The 22,039-nt window shown below is 41.5% G+C and overlaps 1 protein-coding gene across 1 annotated transcript; it reads left to right on the plus strand.

Annotated features, from left to right (window-relative positions):
- The first annotated feature begins 2,605 nt into the window (after positions 1 to 2,605).
- F7 (coagulation factor VII) lies at positions 2,606 to 22,039 on the plus strand. The gene is made up of 8 exons (XM_068268081.1): positions 2,606 to 2,731; positions 10,082 to 10,245; positions 13,156 to 13,180; positions 13,263 to 13,376; positions 14,844 to 14,984; positions 17,188 to 17,285; positions 20,008 to 20,143; positions 21,438 to 22,039. Exons 1-8 carry the CDS (start codon positions 2,659 to 2,661, stop codon positions 21,992 to 21,994), a joined length of 1,308 nt encoding a protein of 435 aa, XP_068124182.1. The 5' UTR covers positions 2,606 to 2,658; the 3' UTR covers positions 21,995 to 22,039.

Consider the following 22,039-nt stretch of genomic DNA (forward strand, 5'->3'; position numbering starts at 1 on the left):
TCAGGAATATGACAAAATGTGGAAAACCTTCAAGGGGGCTGAATACTTTTGCAAACAACTGTATGTCGCCAGATGCAGGGAAGGCTAGCGCATCACGGGGGGGGTTGTCAGCGGCTCAGAGGGCACACGGAGGCATGTCCTTATGATGGGAATATGCCTCTATGTCCATTTTTTATATTAAAAGCCTCGGGTACACATTAACGAGCATAATTAAAGGACCACTATCGCGAAAATCGTAACATTTAAAATGAATATAAACACATTCAACTAAGAAGTACATTTTTTTCCAGAGTAAAATGAGCCATACGTTTTTCTCTTATGTTGCTGTCAATTACAGTATTTAGTAGAAATCTGGGAGAACTGACAGGTTTTGAAAACGTATGAAAACGTCCTTTTTTTTTTTTCTATAAAAATAAGTGAACAAGTCAGCTGTAAAACGCTTTGAAAACGATTTGAAAACGCTGAAGTTGGCGTTTTCCATTGACTATCATTGAAACGCCAACAGCCAACTTCGGCTGTAAACAGCCCTGAAAAAGCTCCTGGGAGCGTTGAAACGCAACGCTCCAAAATGCCGAGTTACATGTGAAAGGTAAAATGAAAGTCTATGGACTTTCATTTTACCTTAGAAAACGCCAACTTCGGCTGTGGCGTTAAAACGCCGAAAAAGTCCTCTGGTGTGAAAGGGCCCTTAGTGAATAGCGGTTAGTCTGTCCAACTGTCAAAAAAGTGTGCATGGAGGCTGGCCACCATCTTTGTATAAATCCTTTTCAGGCAGTGTCTTTATAAAAAATAAAGGCCATGCTAAGAATCCCCCCCCCCCCCCCCCCCCCTCTGTCGGTTCTGTCAGATTTCTACTACCTACTATAAGTGACGGCAACATAGGAAAAAAGTAATTTATGGCTCATTTTACTCTGGTAATATTGTACTTCTTATTTGTATATTTTGGATTGGATTTTACAATTTAATTTTTTTTTTTTTGCGATAGTGGTCCTTTAATGTAACATTTTATTATTGACTTTTATAAAACCACCATAATCTTGAATCTCCAAACATACTAAAAGCTAAAATGGTGCATAAAACTTGTCACAAGAAAGATTCCATTATGCTGACAATAGATGCTAAATAAACACTACTTACGGTACGTACTATGCAGAATTCAGTATTGAACTCCCATGATAGAACCTAGGTTTATGCATAAGATGCTGGTATATGTAAACTAAAGTGCTAATACAAACAAATTCATATACAAACATTCCATGAAATAATGTATATATTATAAACAAGTGAAAAAAAGTGCCATACAGTGCAGATATGAACCAGTATTTAGGGACTTTGTAGCAGCCAAAAAGTGCAAACTTTTAGTCAATCTCATTCCAGCTGCATTCACTCATTCCCCCACTCATTATGTATTGTTTTTTCATCTCGGCGCACTCAGCTATGCAATTGCCAAGCATCTGCACCAAATGTAAGTACCCAGCGCCCCATAGCCGCTATCTGAATTTGACTACCTCATTCCTGTCATACCGTCCCTGCCACTGGGTGATCACATTGCTGTATTTCCATAGCATCCGTGCCAAATCTAAACCCACAGCACCCCCATAGCCACAAAGCATTGCGGCTAATGGGGGAGTCAATCTACGATGGCGTCTGTGTGCCAAATCTCCCTGCTTCCATGGCTAAGCCCTGCTAACATTATGTAATAGTGATTTGGAAGAAATGAAATGGTGAAGAGATTTTTTTTCAATAGGATTTATTTATTGCATACAGGAGGGTGAGGTGCTAAGGTAGAAAAACTTTAAGAAATGGTGCCTTTATCCCACCTTAATTAAAAGAAAAAAAATATGTTTCAAAAAGATATTTCCTCTGCCTATAAAATATTGTGTATATTGGCAGTGCAGTAGCTGACTAGTATACTGGTTAAGGGCTCTGCCTTTGACACACTAGACCAGGGTTGGAATATTGGCTCTTCCTGTTCAGTAAGCAAGCGCCTGTTCAGTAGGACACCTTGGGCAAGACTCCCTAATACTGCTACTGCTTATAGAGTGCGTCCTAGTGGCTGCAGATCTGGCGCTTTTAGTCTGCCAGAAGAAAAGTGTGATATAAATGTTCTGTGTCTACATTGTCTCCCACTTTTGGAACTGTACAATTTTATTAGAGAGCCTGGTCTTGCAGCAGGCCTGTGGGATGCTGTTGTGGAGCAATTATTGCACCCAGCTTAGTACCCCAATCATACAGGGGAAATGTCCGAGTCCAGGTCTGAGCTTCTCGACAATCCTATAACAAATAGGCTCCAGCCTGCCAGAAACACGTCTTACTAGTGGTTCCAACACAACACTCTACTTTCTGTTATACAAAATAATACCAAATCTTGGTGTAAGATTGTTCTTTTCATAAGAAGAATTTGCAAACATGTTTGAAACTAAGGTAAAATAATATGGATAAGCTTTAATGTAATCTGCATCCTGTAACTGTGTCCCTGAGTAGGCCTTCAGGATGACTCTGTTATTATGAAAGGCAATGCGGGAGTACCATGTCAGCTTTTCTACAAACTTTGTTGTTCTATCCCCTCCTCCATCTGTGTCCAAATATTTGGACAGTGGACTTTGGAGTGGCAGCATTCTCCTGAGAGCAGAGCTGAAATAGGAAAACCTCCCCATCATGGGGCTAGGACAGAGGACAGCTGCCTGGTTGTGCTTTATTTTCATCTTCTCACCTCTTCTAACATTTGCAGGTAAGCAATAACGTGATAAGAGTTGATAAGAATGGTTAAGTATCTAGACCTAGGTAGGGGGTGTATACGCATGATTACACCTGATAATGTGTTTTACATGGACTGCTACTAGAGAGCTAAAGTGTGAGGAATTGAACAAGAGGCTACACAAAACAATACTTTTTGACAGACTACAATGATAAAACATATCCTAAAGCTTTTAAGGCTTATACCTGTGAGTGGCATATTTACTGGATTAGAATAGTGCATTAAGGGGCCCATACACTCAGCTGATTTTATGGCCGACCGATTCATCCCGATCGATCGATAGATCGATTGCAAATCCGTTGGCCAATCGACCGATCGATGGCCGATTTCGATCGATTTCGATGGGTTTCCATCGAACTGGCAGGGTGGAAAATTTAGGTCGATCTGATGAGATTGCTTATCAGTTTGCATTGGCCTTAATGGAAATCTGATGGCAAAAAAATGCCATCAGATTGAATTTCAATAGATTTCAAACTGAAATCTATTGGAATTCTATCCTGGTAAAAATGTTCTAAAAACGCATCAGATAGATCATCAGATGCATTTCTTATCTATCTGCTGCCAATCTGACGAGTGTATGGGCTGGCACCTTTATATTTAGTTCCATTTACAGAATACAATCGACTGCTATAAAGGGTAACTTTATTGGTTACAGTCTACACAATATTGCTTTCAGTTTGTTATAGAGGTTGCATCTTTAGGGCCCTTCAAACCAAGTCAGTTGTTTTGTAAAAAACATCTTCCAACTTAGCCGAACAGACAAAACGTGCTTTACCACTGCGGTGCGGCCAGTGAGGCATACAGTACATTGAAAGTGTGCCTCACTGTTACTGTAAATGTGCGTGTTACCATATACCATGTATTACTGTGGTGGAACCCACCGCACTGCACTTGATATGGAATGCCTCATTGGAATATCATTGCGTTGCAATGTAGTGATATTGTCCATTATGATGCAAACCCAGTGGAAGGGCCCTTAAATCACCTGTTTCTTCTGTGTAACATGAATTTTGGTGGAGGCCCGTAATCCTGATAACCTAGGCCTTTACTGCTACTTCCACCATTAAGAATGGATCTCCTCTTTCTTTGGGTGCACATGGGTTTAGTGCTAGTGAATATGACATGGTGAAGACTAATCGGAATAGTATTCCCACCACTGTTGTGCTTCAAAAGTATGACAGTCTACAGTACATGCCTTTGTTTTGGAGTACTCCACAATAAACCAACCTGCCCCCCACTGCTAAATCTATACCTGACAGGTACATGGAATTCCGCCGTCCGGTCACTTTGGCGCGGGATGAGCTGAATGATGACTTACCCTGATGCTGCTGCTGAAATCCTTGGCACCGTTAATTACTATTCCCTCCTGGGAGTCGTAGCTACTTGGAGGGATAAGTAATTCATTATGTCTATCATAGCGGCGCCCAGGTCAAGTGCAGCATGGGAAAGCGTGAACGCTGAAATGACCTGCCTCAAACTTGATACCTAATCATAAAAACCCTCACACTTTCCTACAGTAACTTCTTCCTGGTTCCTAAACCTAACCACAGCAAAAAGACCCTTTCCAGGTCCCTAATCCTAGCCTCCTGCTAATGTAATCCACTTTCTGACTCTTAAGGCTAATCTACCTCATCATAAATCCCTTCCCAATGCAATACCATCACTAGAGATGTCGCGAACCTCCGATTTTCGGTTCGCAAACCCCATTCGCGAACCTTCGCGGAAGGTTCGGTTCGCGTAAAAGTCCGCGAATTGCAATAGACTTCAATTGGGGATGCGAACTTTGAAAAATAGAAAAAATTATGCTGCCCACAAAAGTGATGGAAAAGATGTTTCAAGGGGTCTAACACCTGGAGGGGGGCATGGCGGAGTGGGATATATGGCCAAAGTCCCGGGGAAAAATCTGGATGTGACGCAAAGCAGCGTTTTAAGGGCAGAAATCACATTGAATGCTAAATTGCAGGCCTAAAGTGCTTTCAAACATCTTGCACGTGTATACATCAATCAGGGAGTGTAATTAGAGTTCTGCTTCACACTGACACACCAAACTCAATGTGTAACGCACCGCAAACAGCTATTTGCGTAGTGACGGCCGTGGTGGACTGATGCGCAACATGGCCAGAGTGCAGGCCGTGGCAGTTTTCCAGCCCACATGGTCGCCGGGCTGTGGTAGCTCAATGATAGAACAGTGACTGTCCAGCTGATCAAATTTGGTCTGTCCACAATGAAGCAACAACCTTATTATCTTCTTGTATGTAGGTAGGCATAGGTAGGAGTCCCAGTATAGGTTGGTAGGCATAGGTAGGTGCCTCAGTAGTTAGCTAGGCATAGGTAGGAGACCCAGTATAGGTAGGTAGGCATAGGTAGGAGACCCAGTATAGGTAGGTAGGCATAGGTAGGAGACCCAGTATGGGTAGGTAGGCATAGGTAGGTGCCTCAGTAGTTAGCTAGGTATAGGTAGGAGTCCCAGTATAGGTAGGTAGGTGCCTCAGTAGTTAGCTAGGCATAGGTAGGAGTCCCAGTATAGGTAGGTAGGCATAGGTAGGTGCCTCAGTAGTTAGCTAGGCATAGGTAGGAGTCCCAGTATAGGTAGGTAGGCATAGGTAGGTGCCTCAGTAGTTAGCTAGGCATAGGTAGGAGACCCAGTATAGGTAGGTAGGCATAGGTAGGAGACCCAGTATAGGTAGGTAGGTGTCCCAGTAGTTAGCTAGGCAATAGGTAGGACTCCCAGTATAGGTAGGTAGGCATAGGTAGGTGTCCCAACAATCAGCCAGGAGCAAGCCAAGAGCCTAACTAATCTTTCCCTAGGAGAAAAAAATCTGCATCAGCTCTCCCTAGTCTGTCTATTTGCAGCAGGCACACGAGTGAGTGTCATGGCCAGCGAGCCTGCCTTATATAAGGGGGGGTGGGGCTCCAGGGCTTAGTGTAGCCTGAATGGCTACAATGTGCCTGCTGACTGTGATGCAGAGTGTCAAAGTTGACCCTCATAGTGCATTATGGGGCGAATCGAACTTCCGCAAAAGTTCACCTGAACGCGAACCCCCAAAGTTCGCCTGGAACCGTTCGCAGGCGAACCGTTCGCTACATCTCTAACCATCACCTCAATTGGGCATAACTAGAGGATCAGCCCCTGCAACAGCAGGGGGGCCCAGAGCTGTGGAGGGGCCCAAATGACTAACCTTCTCTTGCTCTGCTATAGGGCTCCATCCTTTAGATCAGGATTTTGTTTGGTTACACTTTTTATGGGTGTGAGGATGATGATGGCTACACTTTTTTTATGACCCTTGTAAGGTGTGCCACCAGACTGTGAAGGTCCGTCATCTAGAGGGGGCATAGAAGTTTTTTGGGGGAAGGGGGCATGATTTGTTGTTACGCCACTGAACTCAAAGTTAACCCTTTCCTCATGCCAAATCTTAATCTCCTAACCATAGTTATTGAAAGCCAACTTCCCCCCTACCTTATACCCTAATATTAACCCTCCTACACTGACCTCTAACCATAACCAATTTTTGCCTTTCATAGTCTTAATCAGCCACTGTCTGAGATCTTGTCCATCTGTGAAATTTAAAACGGAGGCTGAGGGTAAAACTGTTTCTGAGGTTTGAGACCAGGTCAGGTTTTGATAAAATGGGTCCCAAGGCCAACAGATTGGAGTGACCCCTTACATACCATGTTATTGCACACAAAAAAGTATACCCAGGGGCAGCCATGTTACAGTGATCAGAATACCACCATATTAGTTGCAGTAAAAAAAACTACCAACAATATTGCTGGAAGCCATGGAATGATAACCTACTACCATGAATTAAGATCAGGAAGACCATATTAGATCTTAATTATAATGCATAACTTTTTGAGATAAAAATGGATACCTTAAAGAGATGCCACTGCTACACCTCTAATCATGCCTCTGCCACACCCCTAGTCATACATACTGCAAATAATTCATAAGCAGAAGATGTAGTTGTATAATTCAAACTTCATTTGCCCTTTCTATAACCGTTTGTTTTCCTTCCTAAATTTAAAGGATGGGAGTAAAGTTTATAGTCAAACACATTTTTCAGTAGAAATGCATAAATTTACATAGCAAGTCCTGAAAGAGGAACACACAAAGAAGAAAGATGGACAAGGGATTTGGTTCCCAATGAGGGACTGTTGGGAGCTATGATAAGGTTATTAATATGAATGATTTGAGCCAAGGTTGAAACTGTTAAAGCTGAACTCTAGATCCAAATTCCAATCCCCCTTCATCATACAGGAGCTCCACTGGTAGGTTGCAGTGACTGTGGGGAGAAGGCTATACTATACAGGGGAAGATGAGCACTACTGGGGTAGAGATGGCTATACTGGGGTGTGATGGTAATTGCTATGAAGGGAGGCGAGTTGGAAGGATATCATGAAGACCACATTTGTTATGGGTGTGGGTTGTCATGGTATTGATGACCCCTGGTGGATGGGGTAAGGTCACAAGCTAAGGCATAATGCTTTGGAGTATTGCCTTGAGGGCACCAGAGGAGATGCACAAGCCCAAAATGTTGCACCTTGGCTATATTTTGCCAGCATCTGTATACGAAAAAATAAAAGGATACACATAAGTACATTTGGGCCCATACCTTATTCTTTTATGTATTTGTTGATTTTCAAAGCTTCACAGATTTTTGTCAGGGGGTGTGATCCTGAAAAATTGGTCAGTTGCATAATTTTGACTCCTAGGGTCTAGTTGTAGATATACTTCTCATCCTTGAAGGGGGGGGGGGGGTCACCAAAGTGGCAAAGTAATTTTTGGGGGCTCTCATAATTTGTAGCATTGAACCTGCCTTTATAACAAGACTGTCAGCAGGCACCACTTACATTGGGCTGGTAACCCCATGACTGCCAGGAAACTGCTTAATGTCACCCTGGTAACTTCAAGAATTGGAGAGGAGCTAAATATTGGCCAAAGGCAAGCAAAGTAGACACTATAAGATGATAGGATGACAAAGCACATGCAGAAACCGCTTATAAGACCGCAATCGCAAACACAAACACACACCAACCCAGTTGCCAATCTTTTTCCACAGTAAGCCACACAATTTTTACAGCACAGCATTCAAGGGATTGGGGCAGTGTACATGTAAGCAGTGTGTTTTTAAATATTTTATTTGCTATTGCAGTTAAAAATTAGCAGGTACTAGGAGACCTATGCTTGTTAGACATTGCCTAATAAGAATCCAAAGTGGGAAAAAAGGAGTGACTGTACCATAGTACATTAAAAACAGCTCAACTACCCCCTCCCTCTCTAGCCCACTCCAATTTGCCCAGGATTTAGCACAGATACATTGAACACTTGAGGGAATTGACAGATTCCTCTTATGCCACATTTATTTCCACATCCGGTCTCCCCAGAGAGCCCTGTAGCTGATTGTATGCATACCTTGAAGAATATTTAAAGGGTTCCATAAAGGTTGTCAGATCCACATGAGGAGTCATTCGAAAAATATAGCGTTTCCACTTTCGAAAGAATGCTTTGTTCCCTTTCCCACATTTAAAGCAGGTTTCATTCTAACTGCAAAAGGTACGTCATTTCATCATGAACATCCATAAATGTAGGACATGATGGATAAATCCCACGGTTGAAAATTTTTATTATTTAGTATTTATATAGCCCCATCTTCCGCAGTGCTGTACAGAGTACATAGTCATTTCAATTAACTATACCATAAAGGAGCTCACAATCTAATCCCTACCATAATCTATACTCTACCATAATCATATGTCTATATCATGTAGTGTATGTATCATAGTCTAGGGCCAATTTTAGGGGGAAGCCAATCAACTTATATGTAAGGTTTTGTGATGTAGGAGGAAACGTACAAACTCTGTGCAGATAGTCCACTGGCTGGGATTCTAAACCGGGACCCAGCGCTGCAAGGCGGGAGTGCTAGCCACTATCCTACCATGCTGCCTGGTGGCTTTTCTGGATGCAATAGGAATAAGATTACCAATGTCAGGAAGTTTTGCAGGGTAGCATTGGGCTGCCGCTTCCTCTGAATCTGTACCAATGTAGTTGATGAGAAAAAAAGAACATGATGCCTTTGTTTACACAATTTGCCTAGAATTTGAGAGACTGTATCCTAGAAATACCCTATAATTGGGGAATCACACAGACAATTCAAAAGATCTGCATCCAGTTTGCCACATTTAGGGCACTTGTTGGTGCAATGCATTGGGGTTTTTATATAATTCATATTAAATGCAAATTTTCCTTTAAAGAAAGTTAGACTCCTTCCCTCTCTTGCTTATGCTTCTTCTCCATACCAAGTCCTGTGGAGTTCTGCCAGAGAGAGTCTCTCAACTCCAGGTTTGAGGAAATGGTCAAGTTAAGTCAGGCTAGCAATGGAGGATAAGTCAAATAATGGTTTCCTAACAAATGACTGGTCTATCCATGATGTTTTTGATCCAAAGCTTTCAAATTCAATTTTTTGGGGTCACCGAAACCTGGCTGACTCCTTCTGACAGTCTCACCTGCTGCCCTCTTTTATGGAGGTTTCCACTTTATTCATACTCCTAGAAGCAGAAGTAAGCATGGCGGTGGTGTGGGCATTCTCCTATTCCAACTCTTTCATTCCCAACCTTTGTAGTCCATGCAGTCTGACTTTACTCCCCTCTAACCTCCAAATCGCAGTTATCTATTGCCCTTATGGCCCTTCTGTTTTCTTAGATCACATCTCTGCATGGCTCCTCCAGTTATTGTGGTGGGTGATTTTAACATTCCCGTTGACACCAACAATTCTGATGCTACCAAAATTCTGTCACTCACTTCCAACTATGGCTTGTCTGAGTGGTCCACTGCTCCAGCTCACACTGATGGCCATAAGCTTGACCTCAAATTCTCTCTTCTCTTTTCTATCACTCATTTTACTAATGATCCACTCCCGTACTCTGATCATAACTTACTTAATTTCTCTTTCTTCTTCTCTTTTCCTACTACACTGGCACAAGCACACTCACACATATGAAGATATTACCACAACCTTGACACATAATCTGTCTCTGGTGCCCTGGCACCTCACCTCACATCATCCTTCAACGACCCAGACTTGGCAGCTACACACTACCACAGCTCAATCACACAAGTCATGGATGCTGCTCTTGTCAATGAGGTAAGCCACCTCATTTTTTTCTCTCGATTTTCTCTTGTTTTTAATCCAATGTTATTCACACTGGGGCGCCTCTTTACCCAAATTCTGCATAGCATAATAATGTTAGTATTTGTGTACACAGTGATGTAGGTTAAATGGGATTTAGCTATCTCTTAGTTGAGTTCTGTGTTCTGTTTCACAGTTTTCCTACAGGACAAAGAGGCTTCCAGTGTGCTGAGGAGTCGACAGAAGAGAGCAAATTCTATTTTCGAGGAATTCAGGGCACCCTCTTTGGAGCGGGAATGTAGAGAAGAGATCTGCTCATATGAAGAGGCCAGAGAAATCTTTAAGGATGAGAGACGTTTGGTATTGTGAACAATTTTCTGTTTCCTGACAATGGGACCAAATTACAAATAATGAGAGAAAGAGAAGCTCCCATCTTGGCAATTATAAATGGAACAGATGTCTCTACTGGAGATTAATATCTATTTTAGTACAGTTGGCAAATGTAACATTTTGCAATCCACCTCACTATTATGAGCCCAATCCAATAATTCTATTAATACCTGCTGGCATAAATTAGTAAATATTAAGTAAACTAGACAGTCCAAAGCTGAGGCAACCACATGACCTACTCCAGCCAAGAATCTAGTGTGTGTACAGCAGCCCCACTATTTTATTTTGTTATCCATCATAGTGTATTGCTAAACAACTAGCATCAAACAAATGACATTATCTGGTTGTGTCCCCCCCCCCCCCCCCCCCATATAGCAGAAAATACTTTACTGGGCAGGTTTGGACACATCATAGGGATTACGGCTAAATTCACACAAGTGCTTTTCCCCATCATTTTCATTGTAAGGTGAATGATGAGAAATGGCAGCAAAAATGCAGATGGGGTTCAATGGCTGCCTTCATTCTCACATTAGATGCCAACGTTAATCAACATCGTATCAGGGGGACAGTGCTTGCAGTGTATTTGGGCCATCTCAAGGGCATCCAATTGTAATTTCCCTATGAAGGATAAAGAAGAAGTGTTTGCAGCAATCTATGATCTGCAAAAGATATTTGTCTTAGTGAATAGGACAACAACCTAGTAGTAACAGCACTCTTCCATTCATAGATTCTTGTTGACTGCATAGTTTAATGTATGTTTTCCTATAGGAAATTACCATGAAAAAGAGACAAGGCACTACTACCACAGTAACAATACAGTCTAAAACATGGCAACATCAATATGGTATCTGTTTTCAATACTGATCAATGCTGGCTTGAATCTAGCCTAAGGGTTCACCAAAATCTTCAAGCTGTGGTGTATATTAACTGTGGAAGATTGGATAGTCCCCAATTATAATTCAAGCTTTACAGTACCTATTATATTATAGCCCCAGCTTTTTTTTTAATAACACCTTAAGTTTCCCCATTATTTCCCCAACTTTCCAGTACCACCTGTGGTGTGTTTTCCTCCATAGACCTCACTGACTTGCAGAGTTTGTTAGCTGAGCATGCTCTTCATCCTACAACTGTTTTCTGCATACATTATGCTTTTCTGCTGAGCTCTACAGAGGTTGGTCATATTGCAGGAGTCTACAAAATTGGATGTGTTGCAACCCTAGTATAGTTGCTCTCTGAGAGTCCTGCAGACTACGTGGCTGCCCATCTAGCCTAACTTTAACCTCTGCTTTCAATTGTTCCTCGTCTATCTGTAACTCCCTTTAAACCACAAAACTACCCACAGGCCTGACTGTATCCTTGGCGCACCATACTTGGGGCACCATGGTGAAAAATAGTAAAATTTTAAATATGTGCAAACGTAAACAAATCAGAAGTATGTTTTTTTCCAGAGTAAAATGATCCATTAATTACCTTTTTCCTATGTTGCTATACAATAGGTAGTAGAAATCTGACAGAAGCGACAGGTTTTGGACTAGTCCATCTCTTCATAGGGGATTCTCAGGGATTTATTTATTTTCATAAGCACTTAGTGAATGGAAGTTGCTCTGTCCAACTGCCAAAAAACTGTGTAGCGAGCAGGGAAGCTGGCTAGCATCATTGTTTAAATCATTTTTAGAGAATATGCTCCTAAAATTATACATAGGTAGATCATTTCGACTTGCTAATTTTTTAAAGTAGCTCACAAGGCGAAAAAGCGTGGGCACCTCTGGTCTAGTCCAAATCCTGTCGCTTCTGTCAGATTTCTACTACCTACTGTAAGTGACAGCAACATAGGAGAAAAGTAATTTATGGCTCATTTTAGTCTGGAAAAAAACGTACTTCTTATTTGTCTGTTTGCATATATTTTAAATTTTACAGTTTTTCGCCACTAACCCCCAAACAACAAACCTAAATGATACCCTTGAAATGAAACCTAACCAAATCTGGCCAAGAACCCTAGCATAACATGATTACTTCCCTCACCTGTCAATTCTGTCCTACGTCTCACCTGTCCATTAGGTAACCTAGAGCCTAACATTAACAACCTGTCATACGTCTGATCTAACCACTGATACATTTAAACTCTAACCAGCTCTGAAACAGCTTTTATCAGTTTGAGGGCTCTGTGCGCCCAGGTGAACAGACACCTTAAAGAGAACCTGAACTTAAAATTAAAAGTCAAAATAAACATACACAGATCATACTTACCTCCAGTGTAGTCTACTCATCAATCTTTTTCTCCTCTCCCGCGTCGCATTTGTCCACTGTAAACAATGGAACTCTCTATCCTCCATTTTGAAAATGGTCATTACCCCATAACAGCTTCCTGGTCAGTACACTGTTAAACTGTAATAACGCCCATTTGAGCCATTGGGAAACATGAACATTACCTTGCACATTCAGTTGTAACTGACAGCAGCTGATATATAACTGACAGCAACTGGTATATTTCAGTTCTGACAAAATCTTGTCAGAACTGGAAGGGATCACTGTAAGAAGAAAATGATAAGCTTCTGAGAGGAATGGGTGATGAGGTTAGTATATAATATTCATTTGCAGGTACGTCATGTGTTTATTTTAAATAATTTTACTCAGTTCAGGTTCCCTTTAAGGTGCTGCTTACTTGTATAGATGAGTGCAATAACAAACTACTTTTCCTTAAAGTATGGGTTGATATCACAACTATTTAGGTGGAGAGTTTGCCATGTGAGATTCCATTCAAAAACGTTTAAGAAGCCCTGTTTTAGATAAAAGCAACCCTAATTTCTGTCATTTAGGAATACTGAATAGCTTAATTTTTTTTTACGTGAAATGACTCTTTACCTCTTTGTCTTTCTGCAGAAAGATTTTTGGAAATCATACACAGGTATGCTAAAGTAAGCCAGCCTATTGAAGAGTAACCTTAGATGACTGTCACATAACAATGTTAACCCTTCCTACCATTACAGATCCTGATCAGTGTTTGTCCAACCCCTGCTTGAATGGTGGTGACTGTACTGACCAGTATCAGTCATATGTCTGCAACTGCCCCGAAGGGTATGAGGGTAGAAACTGCGAAATAAGTAAGTCATTCTGTCCATATTTTTTGGGTATGACTCAACCCAACTATTATTCAACATCTGTTTAATTTGTTTGTGTTATTATGGATATGTAATTAATGCGGACTGGAAACAGGCTGTCTATGAAAATGTAAAGCTCTGGTTTCTATGGCTGCAGTACCTGCCCATCTAATGTTCTTTCACAAACCAACACAGCACTCACATAGTACTGTACTTGTTCTCTCTTTATTGTAATTTTGATGCCTTGTGAAATTGATTATTGTGTTCAGATCCAAATGTATCTATTTTTGGTCCTGTAAGGCCAACTGCCTTATTCCACTCCCACCCCAATCCATATTCACCCAATGGGGAGATCTCCACGTCCAACAGCTACCATCCTCCATGTGCAGCTTTCCTATTCTATGGTATCTGCTGCCCTCTATGATGTTCTTCTAGAATGCATTCTGCTATGTGGCAGGAAGTTTTTTTTCCTTTTGGCCAATTGTCCTTTTTACTTGTTGTATTACTCCTTATTGAGATGAGGACAGTTATTCCACAGAAGGCAAGATTCTGCATATCAGAGCTAGGTGTAATATCTGACATTTTTATATACCTCCTGGCTTCAACACCGCACTATTCTGTGTTGTGTCCATATACCTTTGAAGCATTTGATTAATTGAAACAGTTATATTTTTTTATTTTTTTTATTTTTTTTGTGCGCTTGTGGCACAAAATGTTACCCTATCTTCTGTAATGCACCCATTATGCAAATGTAATGCACGCACTTCACAGGAACAATGTGTATTTCTCCCAGACTGTTGTCTGAATTATTTTGATTTATGATTTATGATTTGACGTTCTCACGTGGGAAGTCTGGGAAGCCACTTCTACAGAGCTCTGACCTTGAAGTGGGGAGAACTTCATTCTCAATTGTTTTAGCTAGAGACTCTTTAAAGGGGCACTACAGCGAAAAACTGTACAATTTAAAATATGTGTAAACATTTACAAATAAGAAGTACATTTTTTCCAGAGTAAAATGAGCCATAAATTACTTTTCTCCCATGTTGCTGTCACTTACAGTAGGTAGTAAATATAATGTAGTAGTAAATATAAAGAGATGGACTAGTCCAAAACCTGTCACTTCTGTCAGATTTCTACTACCTACTGTAAGTGACAGCAACATAGGAGAAAAGTAATTTATGGCTCATTTTACTCTGGAAAAATGTACTTCTTATTTGTATATGTTTGCACATATTTTAAATTTTACAGTTTTTCGCTGTAGTGCCCATTTAAGTAAAATGAAGAGCAGCCATAAGGCAGAGCAATTACATATTGTACACTACAGAGATTCTGAATTACTAGCTGCACCCAAGGTACATAGACAATATTTGCAACACCAGTGCTTTCTGAAATCTCCATACAGACTACAATATATTGTTCATATGTGTCGAACTAAACTGTGCAACTAGAAAAGTGATGTGTGTTTTTTAGGCTTGGCTGAGTCAATAAAATGTGAAAAGGACAATGGGCAATGCGAACAAATGTGCCGCAACATCCCTGGGGAACTCCGACGCTGTGACTGTATGGATGGCTACGCTCTTGGAGAGGATGGAACATCGTGCGTTCCAACAGGTAAGGGATATAATACTTTTACAGAGGTTTTTCCAAAACACTTTGTACTTACTGAAAGAGAGATTGGTATACAGATGACATGTGGCCCTGTGCAGGAGCAGTATTTGTTTTTTGCTTTTCTGCCTGTACATTTTTACAATTCTACAAGTTAATCTCCACTCCTTTATTTTTTTTAGTTTGAAATCCTAATGCAGTGTTTGTGGCCCTGTAGTTCTTTGTATAAACTAAGCAAAACTGGGTACATCAGGACCCTTGAAAAGCTTATACCATTTTGGGATAGTGCAATAAATTATTAAAGTTTGAAAGGGTTAGAACCTTTTTTAGTTTATTACTTTCCTGTGTCTCTATGCATGAAAATGTCCCCACTGCCTGGTCCAGTTATAAAGTGAGGAAATCTCACGTATCTGGTCCAGTCATAAAGTGAGAAAATCTCACGCATCTGGTCCAGTCATAGAGTGAGGAAATCTCACGCATCTGGTCCAGTCATAGAGTGAGGAAATCTCACGCATCTGGTCCAGTCATAGAGTGAGGAAATCTCACGCATCTGGTCCAGTCATAGAGTGAGGAAATCTCACGCATCTGGTCCAGTCATAGAGTGAGGAAATCTCACGCATCTGGTCCAGTCATAGAGTGAGGAAATCTCACGCATCTGGTCCAGTCATAGAGTGAGGAAATCTCACGCATCTGGTCCAGTCATAGAGTGAGGAAATCTCACGCATCTGGTCCAGTCATAGAGTGAGGAAATCTCACGCATCTGGTCCAGTCATAGAGTGAGGAAATCTCAACACATTTGGTAAGATTGTTCAATTAAGATTGTATCCTTGTTGAACTCCTGAAGGTACCCAGTAATGGTGCAATATTTTCCTCAGATGTGTAATTTGTTCAGACTTTTATGATGACATTGTACAAAAATCCATTTAGTATGTGTGGAGGAAATCTACATGAAATATTGATGATCAGAATGTTGTATTTTAAGATCGTATCTGAAGACAAGAAGTGCCCTAATCAACTACGGTAATTTATGCGAACAATCAATATTACATTGACATTATTTACGATTCCGCAAATTGGATAAATGATCGCATCTGAGGAAAATATTGTATCATTAATGGGCACCTTTAAAGGACAACTGAAGCGAAAGGGCTATATAGGCTGCCATATTTATTTCATTTAAAGCAATTCCAGTTGTCTGGCTATCCTGCTTCTAATACTTTTAGCTATAGACCCTGAACAAGCATGCAGCATATCAGATGTTTCTGACATTATTGTCAGATCTGAGATGAATAGCTGCATGCTTGTTTCAGGTGTGATTCAGGCACTACTGCAGTCAAATATATCAGCAGGGCTGCCAAGCAACTGGTATTGTTTAAAAGGAAATAAATATGGTAGCCTCCATATTCTTTTCACTACAGTTGTCCGTAAAGAGTAACAAAAAATAAAACATTTTAGGCTTCATGCATGCTATGTGCATGGCGCAGCCAAACAATGCAGTAGCGCACGTGAACACATTGCCCATATACAGTATATACTGTAAATACAGTATATATTTCAGCTATATGCATCACAAACATTTTCTAGTGTTTTAACAATGGTTACAGAGCATTTCTAGACAATGTGCATGAAACAGGAGCATGCTGTAGTAATTGTTTGGACTGTATAAGCCACACCTGCATTGCAGCTTGCACCATGTGCATTATATAGTGCATGTTGTAATGCATGCATATATCGTAATGTGCATAGGATGAACAAAGCATTAGAATCCCCAAAATGTTTTATTGCTGTACCCTTATTTGTTGCCTCCTAGTCCCAAAGAGTAAGGGACATGAACACAGTGGTTGGTAGGAGAAGTGAGAAGTGGTAGATGTGGAGGTGGGCCCAGGGAGTCTGACAGGATAGGTAAGGTAGGTGTTTTGTTTTATTGTTTAATTTCCTTTGAGCACCCTGTTATATCCAAGTGGTTATAGGTTTCCACAGCTTAACTGGGTACATTGTAAAAGATTTAGTAGAAAATAATTTTCAAAAGGAAAACTGTGAATGCTGTTATCCAATTTAGGATGAACGCTGTTTATTTATACTACACATTTTAATGCCAGTTTCTCCCAAAGACGTTTAGTTATACAAGGTGACTTCTAACCATTTTTTTTGTTACTTCTTGACAGATTTTAGTGTATTACTTTCTGTAACTCCTATTTATTGCTTATAGTAAGCTATCCATGTGGACAGATGCCTGTGCTGAAGGTTAAGAAAAGAGCTCGGATTGTTGGAGGTGAACAGTGCCCAAAAGGTGAATGTCCCTGGCAGGTAAATATATGGGCAAACTTTTTACTTAACATAATGGTTAAATTTTGTATATCGCATTTCCCAGCTGGAAGACTGTAGTTGACCTAAGCAGTATTAGGTTCCTTTCATGCTGGCATAAAAATCGTTCCACTTAGCACAGTGCAGCGGACCAAATCTGAGCAAATGCACATGGATCCTATTAAAATAAGCAGTAGGGTCCGTTCACCGCAGAAGCAACTCGGCCTCCCATTTGTTACAATAGACCAGTATACCTGCATTTCAGCATGCAGGGACCAGAATGGATGGCTGCAGAGGCGGGTAAGGACCCAAATGAACAATGGCAGCAGCGATAGGGAAAAGCAGCAAGTGGGGGTTTGGGTCCAAACACCATTGATGTCAAAATTCAGGTGTTTTGTTCTGGTCTCTTGAGGGCAACTATAGCAGCATTCTTACTGGAGTTATGTGCATCAATTCCAAAACGTTATGGGCCGTCCTCTGTCATTTAATGCTGCACACACTGTTATGGAGTTGCTGAGGGGTAATGCCTAGCACTCCCAATAGAGACACTATACATTGGAACTGATAGTGCATGCTTTGCTCTATATATATCAACATACAGTATTTTAGCCAGTTCTCATCAGGAGAACTTAGATTTATAGTCTTTAAAAGAGACTCTGTAACAAAAAAAAAGTTCCCCTGGGGGGTACTTACCTCGGGAGGGGGAAGCCTCAGGGTCCCAGTCAGGCTTCCCCCTCCCCTGTAGCTACAGGCAATCCAGCGCTGGCTACCCGAAGCGTCCCGCAATCCTCGCTCGACAAGCCTGACAAGGCTTTGATATATTTACCTTCCCTGGCTCCAGCAGGGGCACTGTTGCGGCTCTCCGCACGGAGATAGATGAAAATAGCCAATCTGTCGGGATCCGCTCTACTACCCAGGGGCAGGAGACTTGCGCCTGCGCAGTAGAGCGGATTGACAGCGATAAGCCATTTTCGCCTAACTCCAAGTGGAGAGCCGATACTGCGCCTGCGCTGGAGCCGAGAAGGTAAATACTTACATCCCCGCCGTTCGGAGGGGCACAGCGAGACCGACGTAGGACACAGGAGGATGGGGGAAGCCTCTATAGGATCCGAAGGCATCACCCACCTGGGGTGAGTACCCCCCAGGGGAACTCTTTACAGGCAACCTAAACTGAGAAGGATATGGAATTTTCCTTTTAAAATATTACCAGTTGCCTGACTCTCCTGCTTATTCTGTCTTTCAGCCACAGCCCCTGAACAAGCATGCAGACCATGTGCTCTGACTGAACTCAGACTGGATTAGCTGCATGCTTGTTTCAGGTGTGTGATTCAGCCATTACTGCAGCCAAAGAGATCAGCAGGACTGCCAGACAACTGGTATTGTTTAAAAGGAAACATCCATATCCCTCTCAGTTTAGGTTCCCTTTAAGGTTTCATCTAAGCCTCCGAGACACACATATACATCCTTAGCAATTAATTAGCACAGATTGTGTATTACTACCTGTGCTTATTATTGTTTGGGATTAATAAAGGGCTTATCAGGGAAGCTCTCCCTGAAGGCTGATCCCACTTTTCCTCCCCCTATTTTTCCACCCAAGCTGAAGCTCAGGAACAAAAATAGTTGATTACCTAAAAAGAGGGAAGCCTCAGGATCCTATTAAAGCTTCCCTTGGTGTCTTCTGGTGTCCTACTATTGAGCACGAGCTTCCTCCACATCAGGGCGACTCCTCCTCTGTGACGAGCACGTCAATTCAGTCGCTGCACAAGAATGGCTGCGCATGCGCAGTAGCACAGAGCCACTCATGCACGAGTGGTTCCAGCTTACTGCACATGTGTGGCTGTGCTTGCGAGGCTACTGCGTGGCCACGCTGATGCCAGAGGCCCCGATAAGATTGCCAACTACCCCCTGTCGTCAATCTTCCGGGGGAAAGGGGTTAGCCGAGGGCACACTGCAGAACCCAGAGGGAAGCCTCAATAGGATCCTAAGGATTCCCTCTCTTTATGGAATTAACTCTTTTTGTACCTGAGTTTCAGCTGTAGTTGCATTCCACAGGTGAGGGCAAGCCACAAGAATGTTTTCCTATTGACTTCAATAGCAATAAGTCAGTAGTCTTTGCAGACAAACTGCACTTGTGAGACTGTTGCCTAGTTCTGGGGGGGGGGGGGGGGGGAATTAGTGTCTCTGTATGGAAGAGCACATTGTTCTGTTGTTCACCACCCTTCATGAACACCCTTTTTAATTTGCAATGTAGTAAGACAGCACTTTACTGCCTCTCCTACAAACTGCAGCCACTAGGACCATCCTTAACACCAAGAGGGCCTTCCACCAAGCTAAGTGGGGGATCTTTATGCGATTACTCACAAATTTAGATCTTCCTGATAAAAAAAAATAGTCTCTACTACATGAGGACTGTCCTAGGTGTTTCTATATTAGCTGTACCACAATAATATGTTAATATAGCAACACAACAGAATAGTCCCTACGTGGTCGATCCCAATTTGTGTTTTGCTTTGTTAATGTTAGAGGTGTCTGATGAATGTTAGAGGTGTCTGATGCTGGCTCCTTCTCCCTTCTTCATAACACAAATATGCATCATTTGATCAAATGTCTACTAGGATCCAATAGGTAAATGGTGCTTGACCCTACATATTTCACTATCTAAAGTGTAAGAATGGCCTTAGTAAGGGTATTTCAGACCAAACCTTTCATTATTTTTGTTTTGCAGGCTAGACTCGTCTTGGAAAGAGCATCAATCCCTCCAACAACAATCTGTGGTGGGACTTTAATTGCACCAGAATGGGTACTCACTGCTGCACATTGTATAAAACCTACCTTCGTAAACAGACTAACTGCTGTACTTGGTAAGTATAAGAAGGCATCAATCCCTTCTATTTTGGATATTTGTATTATTTATAAGCAAGGTTGCCCTGTGATGGAATTTGGTCACTTTAAAGTTTGTAATGGAATTAAGCCATTTCCTCAATTGGTGATACAGGGTTTTATTCAAGCACTGACTGTTGATATTGCGTACTCTATGGGATGGAATAAAACATTTGTATTTTATTTAGACTGTCTATGCTACTGTTATTGGTCACATAATTATGCCTATATTAAGTTGCCTACTTATATGAACACTGTGAGACAAATTCAGAATCAATAGATGATGAAGTTTATTTCATAATGCATCTGGTTTGCAGCCATCTGTGGACACAGTCATGTGACCACAGCCTTGGAAAAATGAAAGTAAGACTTTTAGCTTCAAGACTTTTTAGCTTCGAAAATTATTTTTACAGTACCTTATATTTTCAGCTACAGGTAGTGCAGCTCTGCAGGGTGGTAATTTTACATTTAGTAAGTTGTGACTGTACTTTGAGAGATGCTCTGACACTCTAACTTTACTCTAGGAGAAATATACTTCTTATTTGTATATGTTACTTTACAATTTACGATGTTCACAATAGTGGTCCTTTAAGAACAGGTCTGTGGTTCTTCTTCCTGCAGGTGTCATCCTAGGCATCTGCCTTTTTCGCCTATGCCTAAAATCAACCCTGGATGTATGTATAGTGATTGTATGACTCCAAGTCACAAAACCTGTTTTTTAAGGACAGCCACAATGTGGGAGAGGTGTTAGCAGGGGGAGAGGAATAGTTTAATAATTATTAATACTTTTTAGAGCACAAATATAGGTTATCATTACCACTATATCACCAGTGAAAAAATTATTCATCAGATAAAGGAGGACCCCAGATGGGTATAAATGTAATTAAGGTGTCGGGAAATTTGGTCGCAGAGCAAAGCCGAAAAAAATGGCTCACCCTGCTCCTACAAGAGTCTTACTGGCGTTATTTACAATTCCCCCTCCAGGCCACCGTGGAGTCAGGAGTAAGACATAATTTTCAGCTGCCAGCTAGTGCTGATGGACGAATTACGCTGTTTTATAGTAATTTGGGCTCCGTCTTTTGATGGCACACAAATTACTGTCTGAGCACCGCAATAGCCATAATTCATATTACAGCCTATGGCTGCGCCCAAATTTCCTCCGCTGTTTTGCCTGTCTCGCCCAGATAGGTCCTTAGGACTAGAGAGAGAGCAGGTGCTGTCACACTATCTGCACCAAGGATTGCTATGTAAATGTTCATTCTCCTTTCTTTGCAGGTGACCATAAGATCAGTGTGCATGAAGGAACAGAGCAAACACGCAAAGTGATTCAAATAATCAGTCATGAGAATTATCTTGGATCAAGCGGAAACTATGACAATGACATTGCACTTCTCAGGCTGAACAGCTCAGTCAACTACACGGATTACATAGTTCCTATATGCCTGCCTGAGGCACAGTTTGCTGCAAGAATTCTCCTGAGCATCACCACAAATTCTGTAGTCAGTGGCTGGGGACGTCTGCTGGAAGGCGGAGCAACTCCAGACACCCTGCAGAGGGTGATGCTGCCTCGTGTAAGAAGCCAAGAGTGTAGAAACTTAGGGATGAATATAACTGAGAACATGTTCTGTGCTGGCTACCTTAATGGCACCAAAGACTCGTGCAAAGGTGACAGTGGGGGCCCATACAGCACACAATACAAGGACACATATTACCTCACTGGAGTCGTCAGCTGGGGTCGAGGATGCGCCAAGTTAGACACACTAGGAGTTTATACTAGGGTATCTCGGTATATGGAATGGATAAATAAGCATATGAATATAACCACCATTTGACTGTTTATTTAACTCAATAAAAAATGTTTTTGTTATGATCAAAAA

This window comes from Hyperolius riggenbachi, chromosome 2 (assembly GCF_040937935.1).
Source record: "Hyperolius riggenbachi isolate aHypRig1 chromosome 2, aHypRig1.pri, whole genome shotgun sequence".
In the NCBI taxonomy this organism is placed as follows: domain Eukaryota; kingdom Metazoa; phylum Chordata; class Amphibia; order Anura; family Hyperoliidae; genus Hyperolius; species Hyperolius riggenbachi.

Bases quoted from the DNA above. Each gene is read 5' to 3' on its own strand.
- F7 (XM_068268081.1), top strand. From the start codon at position 2,659: ATGGGGCTAGGACAGAGGACAGCTGCCTGGTTGTGCTTTATTTTCATC. The intron at 14,985-17,187 runs GTAAGGGATATA...TATTGCTTATAG, and splicing joins AACATCGTGCGTTCCAACAG to TAAGCTATCCATGTGGACAG. The intron at 20,144-21,437 runs GTAAGTATAAGA...CTTTCTTTGCAG, and splicing joins CAGACTAACTGCTGTACTTG to GTGACCATAAGATCAGTGTG.